This window comes from Narcine bancroftii, chromosome 8, assembly GCF_036971445.1.
Source record: "Narcine bancroftii isolate sNarBan1 chromosome 8, sNarBan1.hap1, whole genome shotgun sequence".
Lineage (NCBI taxonomy): Eukaryota > Metazoa > Chordata > Chondrichthyes > Torpediniformes > Narcinidae > Narcine > Narcine bancroftii.
Window position 1 is genome coordinate 10,840,236 of NC_091476.1, and position 13,551 is coordinate 10,853,786.

The following is a 13,551-nucleotide window of genomic DNA, read 5'->3' on the forward strand; positions in this document are numbered from 1 at the left end:
AACAAGGACGGAATTTGCAATGGGAACAAGATGTTTCCCCTGATACTGGGAGTTTTGTTCTGCGATGAGACGCCGCTCAGTCCCGTATTTACAGCGGCTCAAACAGAGCCGGGGATCCTGACATTGCGTTTTGTTGGCCGTGGGCACCACGTATCCGTGGCCCAAGCTGCGATCCGGGACCGGGTGGGCTGTCGGTTGGAGGGGGTAGGGAGGGTGGAGGGGGTAGGGAGGGTGGAGGGGGTAGGGAGGGTGGAGGGGGTAGGGAGGGTGGAGGGGGTAGGGAGGGTGGAGGGGGTAGGGAGGGTGGAGGGGGTAGGGAGGGTGGAGGGGGTAGGGAGGGTGGAGGGGGTAGGGAGGGTGGAGGGGGTAGGGAGGGTGGAGGGGGTAGGGAGGGTGGAGGGGGTAGGGAGGGTGGAGGGGGTAGGGAGGGTGGAGGGGGTAGGGAGGGTGGAGGGGGTAGGGAGGGTGGAGGGGGTAGGGAGGGTGGTGGCCTCCTCCTCCTCCTCCTCCATCCTCCCGACCCCGCAGAGAGGGGAGGGAGATGCGCCCCGCACTCACCATCGTACAAATCGAGGCGATCTTCCTGACCGTCATCAGTAGGGCCATCCGTCCTCCTCCCCCATCTTGCCCGAACTGTCGCCCCGCCACCGGACCGGCTTCCCCACCCGCCTCCAACACGGAATCGCTGCCGGCTGCGCACCACGTGCCCCGCACAGTTGTTCCGCTGCAGATGCGTTCGTCCCGGGTCTGGGCTCCGCCTGCACCGCCGCGGCTGGGAGGGGTTGCGCTGAACAGAGAGAGAGAGAGAGGGAGCCCTCAGCAACCGTGCAAATTGCTGAATCGTCCCTTCTCAGCCTCGAGATGCAAAGCAAAATAGGGTCAGAGAATAATCCATGGGAGGGGAAAACACTGGCACAAAGTGCGTTTGCTCGGGTGATTGCATCCAAAACAGGCTCTGTGTTCAAATGGGACTCCGGCTGTCCGAAGCCGGGTGCTTTGTCAGGCCTGGGAATGAATGTGGGGATGGGTCATTGGGAATCGTCCTCGTTGAGTTATTTGTTCAGAATTGCCCGGGGCACAATTCCTGTTCCCTTCCAAAATGTCCTATGAGGTGTCAGGTCGCTGTGTGACAAAACATCAACTCAGACTCGGAGCTATTTGCCCAGGTTCAGCACCGATGTTCCCGGAGCAGAAAATGAATGATGCAAATCTTTGGAAATACTTAGATTGCCAACAAAAATCCCACCTACATTTTGTGCCTGATGTTATAGTTCTAATAAAGTATATCCGCTGCATGTTGGTAATAAGTTCTAATAAAGTATATCTGCTGCCTGATGGTAATAAGTACTAATAAAGTATATCTTGCTTTTAAAAGCCTCCTAATTGCCAGACATTGTTTGACCTGTAAGTAGTCTTTCCCAATCAACCTTTGCAAGTTCCTGTCAAAATTAGCCTTGCCCCTAAATTGGGCTTTAATTTGTGGACCAGTCCTATCTTTCTCCATAACTATTTTAAAACTAACAGTATTATAGTAATTGGCCACCCACTCACTTGCCCTACCAAGAGGAAATAGAGTGTTCCCCCCTTTCTGATATAGATTGCTGAAGACAACTTTCCTGTGCACGTTTAAGAAACTCGATCCCATCCCTGCTCTTAGCACAATTACCATCACGGTTCATATTTGGGAAGTAAAAATATTTTATTACAACCATAATTTTCCTCATTTTCTGCCATCTCTTTACGTATGATTGCTAGATTATTAGGGCATGATCTCATCAAAGTGATTTTCCCCTTCTTACTTCAAAGGTCTGTCCATATAATCCCAGTGGATTGTCCCCTCTCAGTACGGTTTTGCATCAAGGGTGAATACCAGAATTTTAACGCCATGTTATTGCTGTTGTGCCTATTCCGGATCTTTTTTTTTAAATTTTTTTTTCCACACTATGAACCATATTGACCAAAATACACATAAACATTTCCCTCTTGAATATACACAGTGTCATTTTCTCCCCTTTTTCCCCCATCCCTTCCCTTCCACCTTCCCACCCCACTCCCTACCCACTCAACGTTCAACATATATGATACATTAAACCCATTGAACAATGTCATCACGCATTGAAAATAAACAAGAAAATTGTGTCATCTACTTTTACACACTGGGTCAGCTCATTTCATCTTCTTCTCATTCTGTCATTTTAGGTGGTGGAGGTCCGAGGTAAGATTTCTCTGTTGTGTTCCATGTACGGTTCCCAAATTTGTTTGAATACTGTGATGTTATTTCTTAAATTATATGTTATTTTTTCCAATGGAATACATTTATTCATTTCTATGTACCATTGCTGTATTCTCAGGCTATCTACTGATTTCAAGGTTGACATAATACATTTTTTTGCTACAGCTAAGGCTATCATAATAAATCTTTTTTGTGCTCCATCCAAATCGAGGCCAAGTTCTTGACTTCTTATATTACTTAGAAGAAAGATCTCTGGATTTTTTGGTATGTTGCTTTTTGTGATTTTATGTAATACCTGATTTAGATCTTCCCAAAACTTTTCCACTTTCTCACATGTCCAAACTGCATGTACTGTTGTTCCCGTTTCCTCCTTACAGCGAAAACATCTATCTGATACTGTTGGGTCCCATTTATTTAACTTTTGGGGTGTGGTGTATAGCCTGTGTAACCAATTGTATTGTATCATGCGCAACCTCGTGTTTATTGTATTTCTTATAGTTCCGGAGCATAGCTTTTCCCATGTTTCATTCTTTATCTTTATGTTTAGATCTTGTTCCCACTTTTGTTTGGGTTTACATCTTATTTCCTTGTTCTCTTTCTCTTATAGTTTGATGTACATGTTTGTTATAAATCTTTTAATTATCATTGTGTCTGTAATCACATATTCAAAACTGCTTCCTTCTGGTAACCTCAGCTTGCTTCCGAATTTGTCCTTCAAGTAGGTTTTCAGTTGGTGGTAAGCAAACATTGTACCGTGAGTTATACCATATTTGCACTTCATTGGTTCAAAAGATAATAATTTATTTCCCGAAAAACAATTTTCTATTCTTTTGATCCCTTTTCTCTCCCATTCTCTAAACGAAAAGTTATCTATTGAAGGGAATTAGTTGATTTTGTGTCAATATTAATTTTGGTAGTTGATCATTTGTTTTTTTTCCTTTCTACGTGAATCTTCTTCCAAATGTTGAGTAGATGGTGCAGTACTGGTGAATTCCCATGTTGCACCAGCTTTTTATCCCACTTATATAATATATGTTTGGGTACCTTCTCCCCTATTTTATCTAGCTCTAATCTGGTCCAATCTGGTTTTTCCCTTGTTTGATAAAAATCTGATAGGTATCTTAATTGTGGTGCTCTATAATAATTCTTAAAGTTTGGTAGCTGTAAGCCCCCTTGTTTGTACCATTCTGTTAATTTATCTTGCGTTATCCTCGGTTTCCCCCCCCCCCCCCTTTCCATAAGAATTTCCTTATTTTCTTTAGCTCCTTGAAGAATTTCTCTGTTTGGTGAATTGGTAATGATTGGAATAGTTATTGTATCCTAGGGAAGATATTCATTTTAACCCTTCCTATCAGTGTTAGTGGTAAATCTTTCCAATGTTCTAAGTCATCTTGTAATTTCTTTAAAAATGGCTGATAATTTAATTTGTATAGATGGCCTAGATTATTATCTAGTTGAATACCTAGGGATCGGATTGCCATCTAAATGGTGCTTCTTTCTTCAACTTTGTGAAACCCGCATTATTCCTTGGCATCGCTTCACTTTTATTTGCGTTGATCTTGTACCCTGATACTTCTCCATATTCCTTCAATTTCTTATGTAATTCTTTTATTGATATTTCTGGTTCTGTTAAGTATATTATAACGTCATCTGCAAATAGATTGATTTTATATTCCTTTTCTTTTATTTTTATCCCTCTTATTTTATTTTCTGTTCTTATCAGTTCAGCCAGTGGTTCTATAGCTAACGCGAACGGTGAGGGAGATAGTGGACATCCCTGCCGAGTTGATCTGCTTAATTTAAATTGGTTGGATATGTATCCATTTACTGTCACCTTCGCCAATGGTCCCTTATACAATGTTCCAGATCATTAGTTGAAAGAGCTGTTTATTTCTGAGGAATTTTCTCGTCGGAAAGTCACAGTTTGAATCTTCAAGACAGCACATTCCAGATCATAGCCATCCCCTGCGGAAGGGATCCAAATACTTGCGCGACTGGCAGATGGAGCTTTTAAATATCCCATTGGCCGCTGCAGCAAGTTGGGAAAGTAGCAAACCAGCCGTGATTCGTGTCGCGGGGTGGGGGGGGGGGGGGCAAGGCGGAGGGTTACCGGGAGCGAACCGAGTTGGGACACGGTCAAAACAGGTCAAACTCCAAATCGGGGCTGTTCCCCAGGAGTGAGTTTGCCCTCTTTTCGCTTGTCTCATCAATGCTTCTTTCCCATTACACCATGTCAAACAGCTCGAGTAACTTCCTGCTGGTCCCCATTCCGGAGGTCCCGGTGGTCGACTGTCTGCATAACAAAAATGTGAAGATCGCGGTGCTGGGAGCAGGGAGCGTTGGAAAGACGGGTGAGCAAGGGGTCGGGGAGATGGACGAAGCGGGACAGGTCATTTTAAGTCTCTTCGAACCGTGGTCGTTGATTAGCCCAGTCCACTTCTTTAGTGGACTGGATATGTCAACAAATTATACGATGGTACTTTTCACCTCCCATCCCAATTCAATGTATAAATCTGCTCTCCTTTCTAAAACTAACAGTCAATTTCGCGTTAATTTCATTCCTTCTCCTCGCTGGTACTTCCGCACGACCTTTACCTTTGTGGGGAATCTTAACACATTCAAGATATTCTTTCCTGTTAATTTCCCCAAGTTTCTCTGTGACCGAGGGAGCGAAGTCGATATAATCATCTGCAGTATATTTTCACTTGAACCCCATTAAGAAAAAAGTCGCACGAATTGTATCATGCAACTCTGTGGCCCCGCTGCACTGTTGAAGTGCTACATAACTTCAGTTCAAGACCTTATCGAGGATGACAGAAGCTATGCTTTCGCCATTGACTGTTGAAAACTCATAAGCATCATTGGGAAGACTTTACCCCCCCCCCCCCCCCCAGCCGTCTTGGACCTCGCCATGCCGCTGGATCCGGGAGGGGATGTCAAGAGGGTGGGTCTGGACCTGTGCCACTCCCCCACTCACCTCAATCCATGCACACCCACGCTGTTCCTCTCTGAGGAGTGGGGGATCCTCATATCAAATCCCCAAAACAGAACCATCACCATCCGATGGGATTGATAGCCAGAAGAAGGTTAAATATTTTCCCCAGAAAGATTAGGACAATAACTGAGCATGGTTCTACTTAGGGGAGTTCTGAAGTGTAACCCTAACCAAGTAATAAATAGTAAACTGCTGTCCTGAATCCAGAGATGACATTCAAAATAATGGCAAAATAGAAACTGGCAAAGAATACCAAGGACTGTATTGTGCAACTATAACTATACATATGGATAGATCCGAGATATGAATGAGAATGGAGCAGGACACCTTCCTTCTGGATGAAATGGAGCCTTTCAAATGTTTCTTTTAATTTTTTGGCAGCTTTGATTGTACGTTTTCTCACAAAACGATTCATTGGGGATTATGAACCGAACACAGGCAAGTATAATACGCGATGCTGCCTTATGGGTAACTCAAACTAATGGTGGCTGTTTATTTGCATTTTACTTTGGCTTATTCTTTTCATTTTAGGAGCTTTATACTCAAGGCAGGTGAATATTGAAGGGGATCAAGTTACACTGCAAGTTCAAGACACTCCCTTTGTTATTCAGGTAGAACCCATACTTATTTTTACTCTTGCTGTGCAGTTTACACGCTGCCAGATACGTTATTATTATTTCTCTATCGGCATACAGTCGCGGCGATACAGTCAAGGATAACAAGTATCAAGCTCCCCCTACTTTGCTTTAAAATTATGTCAGTCTCCACTTCAAAAGAGGTGCAACATAAAGAAAAAAAATCCATTCTATCTATGACCTTCTTTCATAAGGATCCAAAGCTCCAATGAGATGATAGTGTGAGGGGGGCCTTGCCCACTGGACTGAGGACTGACAGCAATTTGAAACGCTAATGAGGTCAAAAAAGTCTTATCAGGATTTTTTTTTAAAACAATGGTATCACTGGCAGTGATACTCTTCACTTGAACTTTGGTGAAACAGTGCCTGGTTTAGAGATGGATGCTTGTGAATATTGAAGTGCCAATGAAGATCTAATAATTGTGATGAATACCAAGGTAACACATCTTAAAGCATACACTTTCATCTTAATTTGCTGAAGGGTGCTATCGGTTGGGGTTTTTTTTAACTTCTGTGATCCATTGTCTTTGTTGAACATTTCAAGGCCAGAAATACATGTCCAATAAAGTTCTGTTTAGTCTAACCAAATAATGCATTTGCCTAAATTATCAGGAATGTCTCCTCATAGACCAGTTGTAATAGAAAAGCAGCTGTTGAATTCTTGTTTTTATGTGGAAATCTGCCTATTCTTCAGGAATTCAGCATGTGTGAGATGACTAAAGAAAACCAACATACCATCGATTGGCTTGCAATGGTTGGGCAAGATTGCTGCACCAACAATAGTGTGGGGGGTGGCTGAAGGATTAGCAAATCATGTGGAAATTACATTGTGCTCTTTCAATAGTTTGACAAACATGTACATTTTGAAATACAAGTCATATCAATTTAATTGGTTTCTCTCAATGGAATGTAGTTGCCACGAATACTTTCCTTTCCTTGAAACATTTTGAGCTCTTGTGAAGCTTTTTCAAATATTAGCCAGTTTGCGAAGTTAATGATAACACAACACACATGTTGCTTGTCAGCATGCTCCATTTCTTTCATCTGTGATGATCAGCCAAGAATATTGATGACTCATGATGAATTTTCCAGCCTTTTTTGAGACTGTTTACCAGAAATTATTGCATCCAGTGCTTTTACAATCTGATAACTGGTTCAGAGAATGCAAATTGTTAGTGAAGATCAGTTAAGATGACTCAAAATATAAGAACTTAATGCCATTGAGTAAACATAAATACTGTGCTATAAATTCTTTTTAACATTCACATCCCTCTGGAAAAAAGATAAATTGGGAATAAGAGGGTTGAATCAGAAATATAAAAATAAATAACTTGGAAACTATGTCTAATGAGGTTGTCCAGACAGGGTGGTGGTGGATGTTTAAGCATTTGTACAGCATTGACACAGTAAGGATAATTATTCTCTTTGCTTCCATGGGAATTGGCAGCTTCTAATATATTTATAAATATGTCTTTACACATTTAAAACCAATTCTCTGTTATATTAGGCAAAACATAAAATTTGGTAGATCTGTCACCCACACTCTTTCAAGTCCAAAGGATGTGGATAGAGTAAGTTAATTTAGTCATTCATCACTGTACCTGGCTGAACCATATTATTATGTCCTGTTTTCTTCTGCCAAAATTGATCGAATACGTTGGTAGATTTTCTACAAACTGCAAGAATAACAAGGGAAAAACAGCAGGGAATGGCAACTTTCCTCGTTTTGAAGCTGTAGAGGATTCAAGAATTTAAAGAAAGGTGTAATATTCATTCAAGAGGTCTTGAAATTCTTATGTACTGTGGCAAGCCCAACAATTATACTGGATTTAGGTTACAAAAATAATTGAGTGGGATGGTGGGTAGTGAGAGAGCATTTTAATGGCAGTAATTATAATTCAGTTAGATTTAGCAATCATTGAGATAAAGAACAAAGATCATATATTTTTGGAATATCTCAAGGAGGATATAGAAAGGGAAACTTTTGACAAATAATGAGAGTGCCTCAATACAGCAGAAAGCCAGGGTGAAAATAGTGGGTGTATATTTTTTAACACACACACACACACTGATACTTAGAAAAATATATTAAAAAAGAAATGCTCTTATTAGATTTAAACTGGTAAACTGAGCGTGGTGGTGGTAGATGTGTATGTACATTTGGATTGAGGTATGTGGAATATTGGAATTGATAAACAGAGAGAGGAAATAGAGAGAGAGAGAGAGAGTGAGTGAGAGAAATAGACAGACACTCAGACAGAGGACATAAGAAGATTCCTAGCATCTTTAAACGTGGATAGCTAGCCAGGTGCAGTGAAAATACATTGTAGGTTCAGACTATTGTTTTTCAATCCCCTTTGACTATAGTTATGGGACAGAAGAATTGGAATATAACCAATGTACTAATGCTATTCATTATTCAAAATAAAAGAAGAGATAGATAGCATCAACATAGGTCAAAATATGGTGGGCAGAAAAATCTGCAGGGCTGTGTAAACAGCATCTAGCGAAGCAGAAATTAATTATTGAGCATCAGCGTGGATTTGTTAAACTCATGTCTTATCAAATTAAATGACAAAAGAGGCAATTGCAACTCATTCCAGGGAAGTTGGGGAGGGCAGCACAATTCAAAAGGTTAAATGTGCATGAGAATTCATGAACATGGTAAGAAACTAAGAGGCGTAAAGGAATAGAAGGATTTTGGAGTGCATTTTCACAAATCCATGAAGGTAACAGGACAGAGTTAGCTGAGGGAATGGAGGATACTCAGCTGGTCTGGAAACATCAGTGGAGAGAAAAAAAAGCAAAGTTAATCTAGTTCCTTTTTTCACAGATGGTCCCTAACCACATTTCCAGCATTTTCTGATTTTATTTCAGATAACAAACATCTGATTTTTTTCTCTTCAATAGCCAATATAGGAGGTTAAAAAAAATCTACCATCTAAGTGTTTACCTTTGGAGGCACAAAGTCATTCTGAAACTTTGATTGATTGAAAGGAGAATTGAGTTCAAAGGTACATTTTGTGCTGATTTGCGGACACCCTGTATCAAGTATGAATTTAGTTCACTAAAGAACAATAAATGATGTCCTTGTGTTCCTATGACAGGGAGATGAGGACGATCCTTGGAGTCAAGATGTTATAACCCGATCCCTTCAGTGGGCAGATGGTTTTGTTTTAGTCTTTTCGCTTACTGACATGGACAGCTGGAAAACTCTCCGTCCACTCCATCAGCAAATCAGGAAAATTTACCCCAACGCCCGACTTCCAATTGCACTGATAGGAAACAAAGCTGACTTACCTCATGCACGCCAAGTCGAAACCAGTAAAGGGGTCCAGTTGGCAGATGAAATGGGGGGAACTTATTTTGAAGTCTCTGCAAGGGAAAATTGTAATGAAGTCTGTGATGCTTTCCACCAAGTCTGCCAAGACATTAGTAAAGTGATTGGAAGCAGCAACGGAGAGAAGAAAAGAGGACTGCTTTTAGCTAGGCCTAAATCACCAAACATGCAAGATTTTGGAAGGCGCTTAAAACAAGCTCTATCATCAAAAGTAAAATCTACTAGTGCTGTTTAATTTTTGCTTATATGTGCAGGTTCCCAGTTTCAAATGTTTACTTTAGAGATAAATGGGAATTGTGTTCAGAGGACTCCAATTAAATGAAAACCACAAGATGGTTTAAGGACTTAAAAATACAAAGAGTGGCTTACTTGCAGTTTTCAGTTTCCAGCTCTGTTGTATTCCTAATGACAAAATTTAAACTGTCGGGCACCTTATTGCTCTAGTCTAGATTAAGGGTGAACAGATGATGTTTACAGTCATTAGAGCAGCATCCGATTTTGTGCCATTAATCTGCTAAATTACATCGTTAAAATAATTTCTAGACTGACAGAATAGAAGTTGACAAGCATCCACAGGGTTTGCTGATTTGCTTAGCACTTTGAAGCATGGTTAGCACCATGCTATTATTGCACCAGAAACCAGGGTTCAAATCCGGCCCTGTCTATAAGGAATTTGAATGTTCTTCCTGTGACCTGTGTGGGTTTCCTCTGGGTGCACCAGTTTTCTCTCATCTTCCAAAATCCTACAGGATTGGTTGGTTTATTAGGTGTAATTGGGCAGCATCGGTTTTGTGGACTGGAAGGGGATTCTACTCTCCTGTATCATTAAAATTCAAAAAAATAATAATAAACCAAATAGACTGACAAGCTTGAAATTAAACCCCACAGCCTACAGACATTATTGATTGAAATGGGCCTTGAAAGAACTGGATATGAATAAAATAGATTTTTTTGGTAGGTTATGATATGGAATTATCAAACCAGAGTTCAAAGCCTTCCATGGCAGAGTGTATATCTGAATCAGCAAATGAAGCAACTCCTTCTCCCAGCGACCTTGGTTTCATGAGTCACTGAGAAACTTTTCTTGAAGGCCATCAGTGACTACAGTTGATACTGAGACAATGGAGAATAGAAGCTGTGATGTCTCCTTACGTTCCGGTTGTGATCCTCAGATAGATGCTGCGATGTGAGGAACAAGGTCTGCGGGCCCAAGAAGCAACAGTATAGTGAAAAGATGCAATGAATGGAACCTGGTGGAGGCAGAGCGCCCTGATTAGATAAGAAAAGTATTTACACTGATTCTCGCAACACAAGCACTATTGTTATTATAAGCATGTACCGCAATAATCCCCCAACTTTTAATGGCACACACGTTGCAAATGACCCCCCCCCCCCCCAGTGTCGTACATGGCTCACAACCTGGAGTGGACCTTGGGACCTAGTTGTTCCATGTGTTTGGCTCTATACTTCAGCCAGCTAATGGGGCCAGCTCAGGAATGCCCAAAAAGGGCAGATGGATGGTTAAGGGGGCCAGTGGCGAGTTGTGAATTCTTTCAAAGAGGACAATGGCATGATCACTATGGGTGATCTTAACTTTGGTTGGCAGATGTGATGGCTTCTGGTCAGGTTTCTGCTGGAAGGATCACATGACCCTCCATACTACAGATGCCTTACTTCATTTTTGGGAAAAAAGTTTTGCTCAGGTACTGTCTAAGATTTCCCTATGTCTAGTTCACATTGTCACCTGGAAATTCATATCAATGCAAATGTCATGTTGCTGAATGGACATCAAGGACTGAAAGATAGGGAATATGAAACATAACATAGATCAGGAGAGAAGGAGCGGAGATGCAGTCCTGCTCCCCAGGGTCCTACTACCCAGCGCTGATGCTGATGGTTCTGTACAGGCTTTTAAATGCCGTTTTTTAAAAACCCTGCAACCACGCAGGTCTGTGCCTAAGATGCCAGTGCCTTTAATGGGGAGCATACCATGGGGGGGGAGGGGGAGGGTTGTAGACTCTGAGCCAGCAGCAGACCAGCGCAGAGAACATTTCCCGCCCACCCCCCCCCCCCCCACCTTTGAGAAGGAGAAGCACAGAAAATGACCCTTCAGGATGGTGAGCAGCAAGAAACCCAGCTGCTGAAGGACCCACACAGCTGCAGGCTGCTGGCAACCTGTGGTAGAAGGACTCACAGAGGCCATGGCCTGCTGGCGACTTGCCGTCAAAGGACCCACACGAGCTGTGGTGGCTGGAGTGGCTCATGGAAACCAATTGTCAGAACCAGATTTCTGGAGAGTGCTGAGGGCAAAAAGGGCTCCGAAGGGTTTCGGGAACTGAAGGCTTTCTGATCGTATCAGAGGTCTGGAGCTGGATGGTTGAAGTCGAGTCTATACAGCTGCAGAGGCTGCAGGAGCTCTAGAGACACATGCACGGATACTCAGTATCTCTGAAGGGATTATCTTTTCTTCTCTATCTCCCATTGTTCGAGGCGCCGGGCAATGCTGATTGCTACTCTTTGCTTGCCTTATAACAGACAAAAGTTGAAGTATATCTCATATATTACATTTGTAATCTATTATTACATGACAATAAAAGGGAACCTTTGAGGAATATTATCATCCATTTCCATTGATGCTGATTAGATAGATAGTGAAAATGTACGACTTATTTCCGACACTGCTGCTTGTCAATCAAAGAAAGGCATCACTCCATAAGACCATGAGACATAGGAGCAGAATTAGGCTATGCAGCCTATCGAGTCTGCTCTGTCATTCAACTGTGTCAAGATGAACTAGACAACCCTATTCTCCTATAACCTTTGATGCTAATCAAGAACCTGCCAGCCTCTGCTTTAAATATTCATTTATGTCATTTATGGCAACAAATTCCACAGATTCACTACACTCTGGCCATAGAAGCATCTGCAAGGATGAGTTGGATTACAGAGAAGAGGTGGAAAATCTCGTGATATGCAGAATCCTTGTCTGCCCAAAGGCAGACTAAATGCAATTTTGTGTAATATTATATCTGTATTATTATGTGACAAAATATGAATCTTGAATCAAGCCTAAGTACACCAGATAATCATCTCCCAAAATATGTTACAAATTTAAAATTAAGCACATGGTACATCAGTAAAATGCAGCATTTATATTGTGATCCATGTAACTGATTTCCTGGCTTGGTTCAGGGAACCACTTCATCTCCAATACCCACCATGGGAGCACAGACATCTTGGCATTGTCACATACACATATAGAAATGGTTGAAAGAGTTTTGATGGAAAAACTTAATTTTTTTTTAAACTTTATTTATTCGTTCAAAATACAGATAATAAGTAACATATATAACAATAAACAAAGCATGAATGTTATATTTTATATATAAGAACCCCCCCCCCTTTCAGCCAATTTTCCTAAGGAAAGCCATAAAGAAAAAAGAAAAATATAAAGAAAAGTAAAGCATACATATTAAAATCTAGTCAATATAAATCAAAATGTAAATATTCTGAATATAACAGCCACCTATTAATATAAAAAAACTATAGTTATCTGTGAAACATATGTAATCTTTTCCATTATTAAACAATATTTCATCTCATTATGCCAAAAGTCTCAAATTTAATCATTTCAGGTAAAATCATATCTTTACCGAACACATGTTTTACCAAAGTTCGAACTTGATAAAAATACGCTTACGCTTAATCGAACTGTTTAAACCCCGAACATTAAAAGTAGCAAACTTCAACTTTGACATATCCACTAATATTACTAAAAACTAATAATATCAATATATAAAGACTCCGATTAACGTAAATAGGCCCTCCAATTTGAGAAAAAGAAACCACAAATTAAAGTCTAAATAAAATGAAAATAAAAAAAAGATAAAAAGAAACCCCCCCCCCCCAAAAAATGCTTCCAGAAGGTAGTAATCCCTAAACAAAAGATGGGTATAGATCACCCACCAGTGACTGATGACTAGTAGAACATAGAGCAAATTTCTCCCTCCCCAGCCAAACAAAGAATAACAACAAGATATCATAATGACATAAAAAGAAAATAAAAATAAAAAAGTTCTTCTATTCATCCAAGAAATTCCAGACTCGGCGACCCCATTTCAAGGAAATGGACTCTTTCCATTCCCATTTCTCCCATTTCTGCCGTTTCTTCCATTTCCAGAACAACCAGATTTTTCTTTAGGAGACAATGGTGGGCTACGTCTTTGTCCTCTTACATCTGGCAACGAGTCAGCAAAACTCATTGCTTCACACTCATTCTCAAAAAACCGAGATTGAAAGTCTCCACAAAACACCTTCAACACTGCCGGATAGAGAAAAGTAGACTTAT

General features: G+C 41.0%; 2 protein-coding genes across 4 annotated transcripts in view; one reads left to right on the forward strand and one right to left on the reverse strand.

The window, feature by feature from the left end:
* LOC138740356 (ubiquitin carboxyl-terminal hydrolase 12-like) overlaps window positions 1-819 on the reverse strand; it is a 42,318-nt gene extending 41,499 nt beyond the window's left edge. For 2 of the 3 annotated variants that reach the window (XR_011342860.1, XM_069892887.1), the window contains exon 1: window positions 559-817. The gene's annotated coding sequence lies outside the window, so the exon portion shown is untranslated. Of the gene's footprint in view, window positions 1-558 lie in introns of all 3 variants that reach the window. The other variant, XM_069892888.1, reaches the window with a different exon arrangement.
* A 3,555-nt stretch (window positions 820-4,374) lies between these two features.
* On the forward strand, window positions 4,375-10,069 carry rasl11a (RAS-like, family 11, member A). The gene is made up of 4 exons (XM_069896005.1): window positions 4,375-4,584; window positions 5,610-5,666; window positions 5,760-5,839; window positions 8,971-10,069. The coding sequence occupies exons 1-4, from the start codon at window positions 4,443-4,445 to the stop codon at window positions 9,436-9,438; spliced, it is 747 nt and encodes a 248-aa protein (XP_069752106.1). The 5' UTR covers window positions 4,375-4,442; the 3' UTR covers window positions 9,439-10,069.
* Window positions 10,070-13,551: the final 3,482 nt, after the last annotated feature.

Bases quoted from the DNA above. Each gene is read 5' to 3' on its own strand.
- rasl11a (XM_069896005.1), top strand. From the start codon at position 4,443: ATGCTTCTTTCCCATTACACCATGTCAAACAGCTCGAGTAACTTCCTG. The intron at 4,585-5,609 runs GTGAGCAAGGGG...ATTTTTTGGCAG, and splicing joins AGGGAGCGTTGGAAAGACGG to CTTTGATTGTACGTTTTCTC. The intron at 5,667-5,759 runs GCAAGTATAATA...TTTTCATTTTAG, and splicing joins GGATTATGAACCGAACACAG to GAGCTTTATACTCAAGGCAG.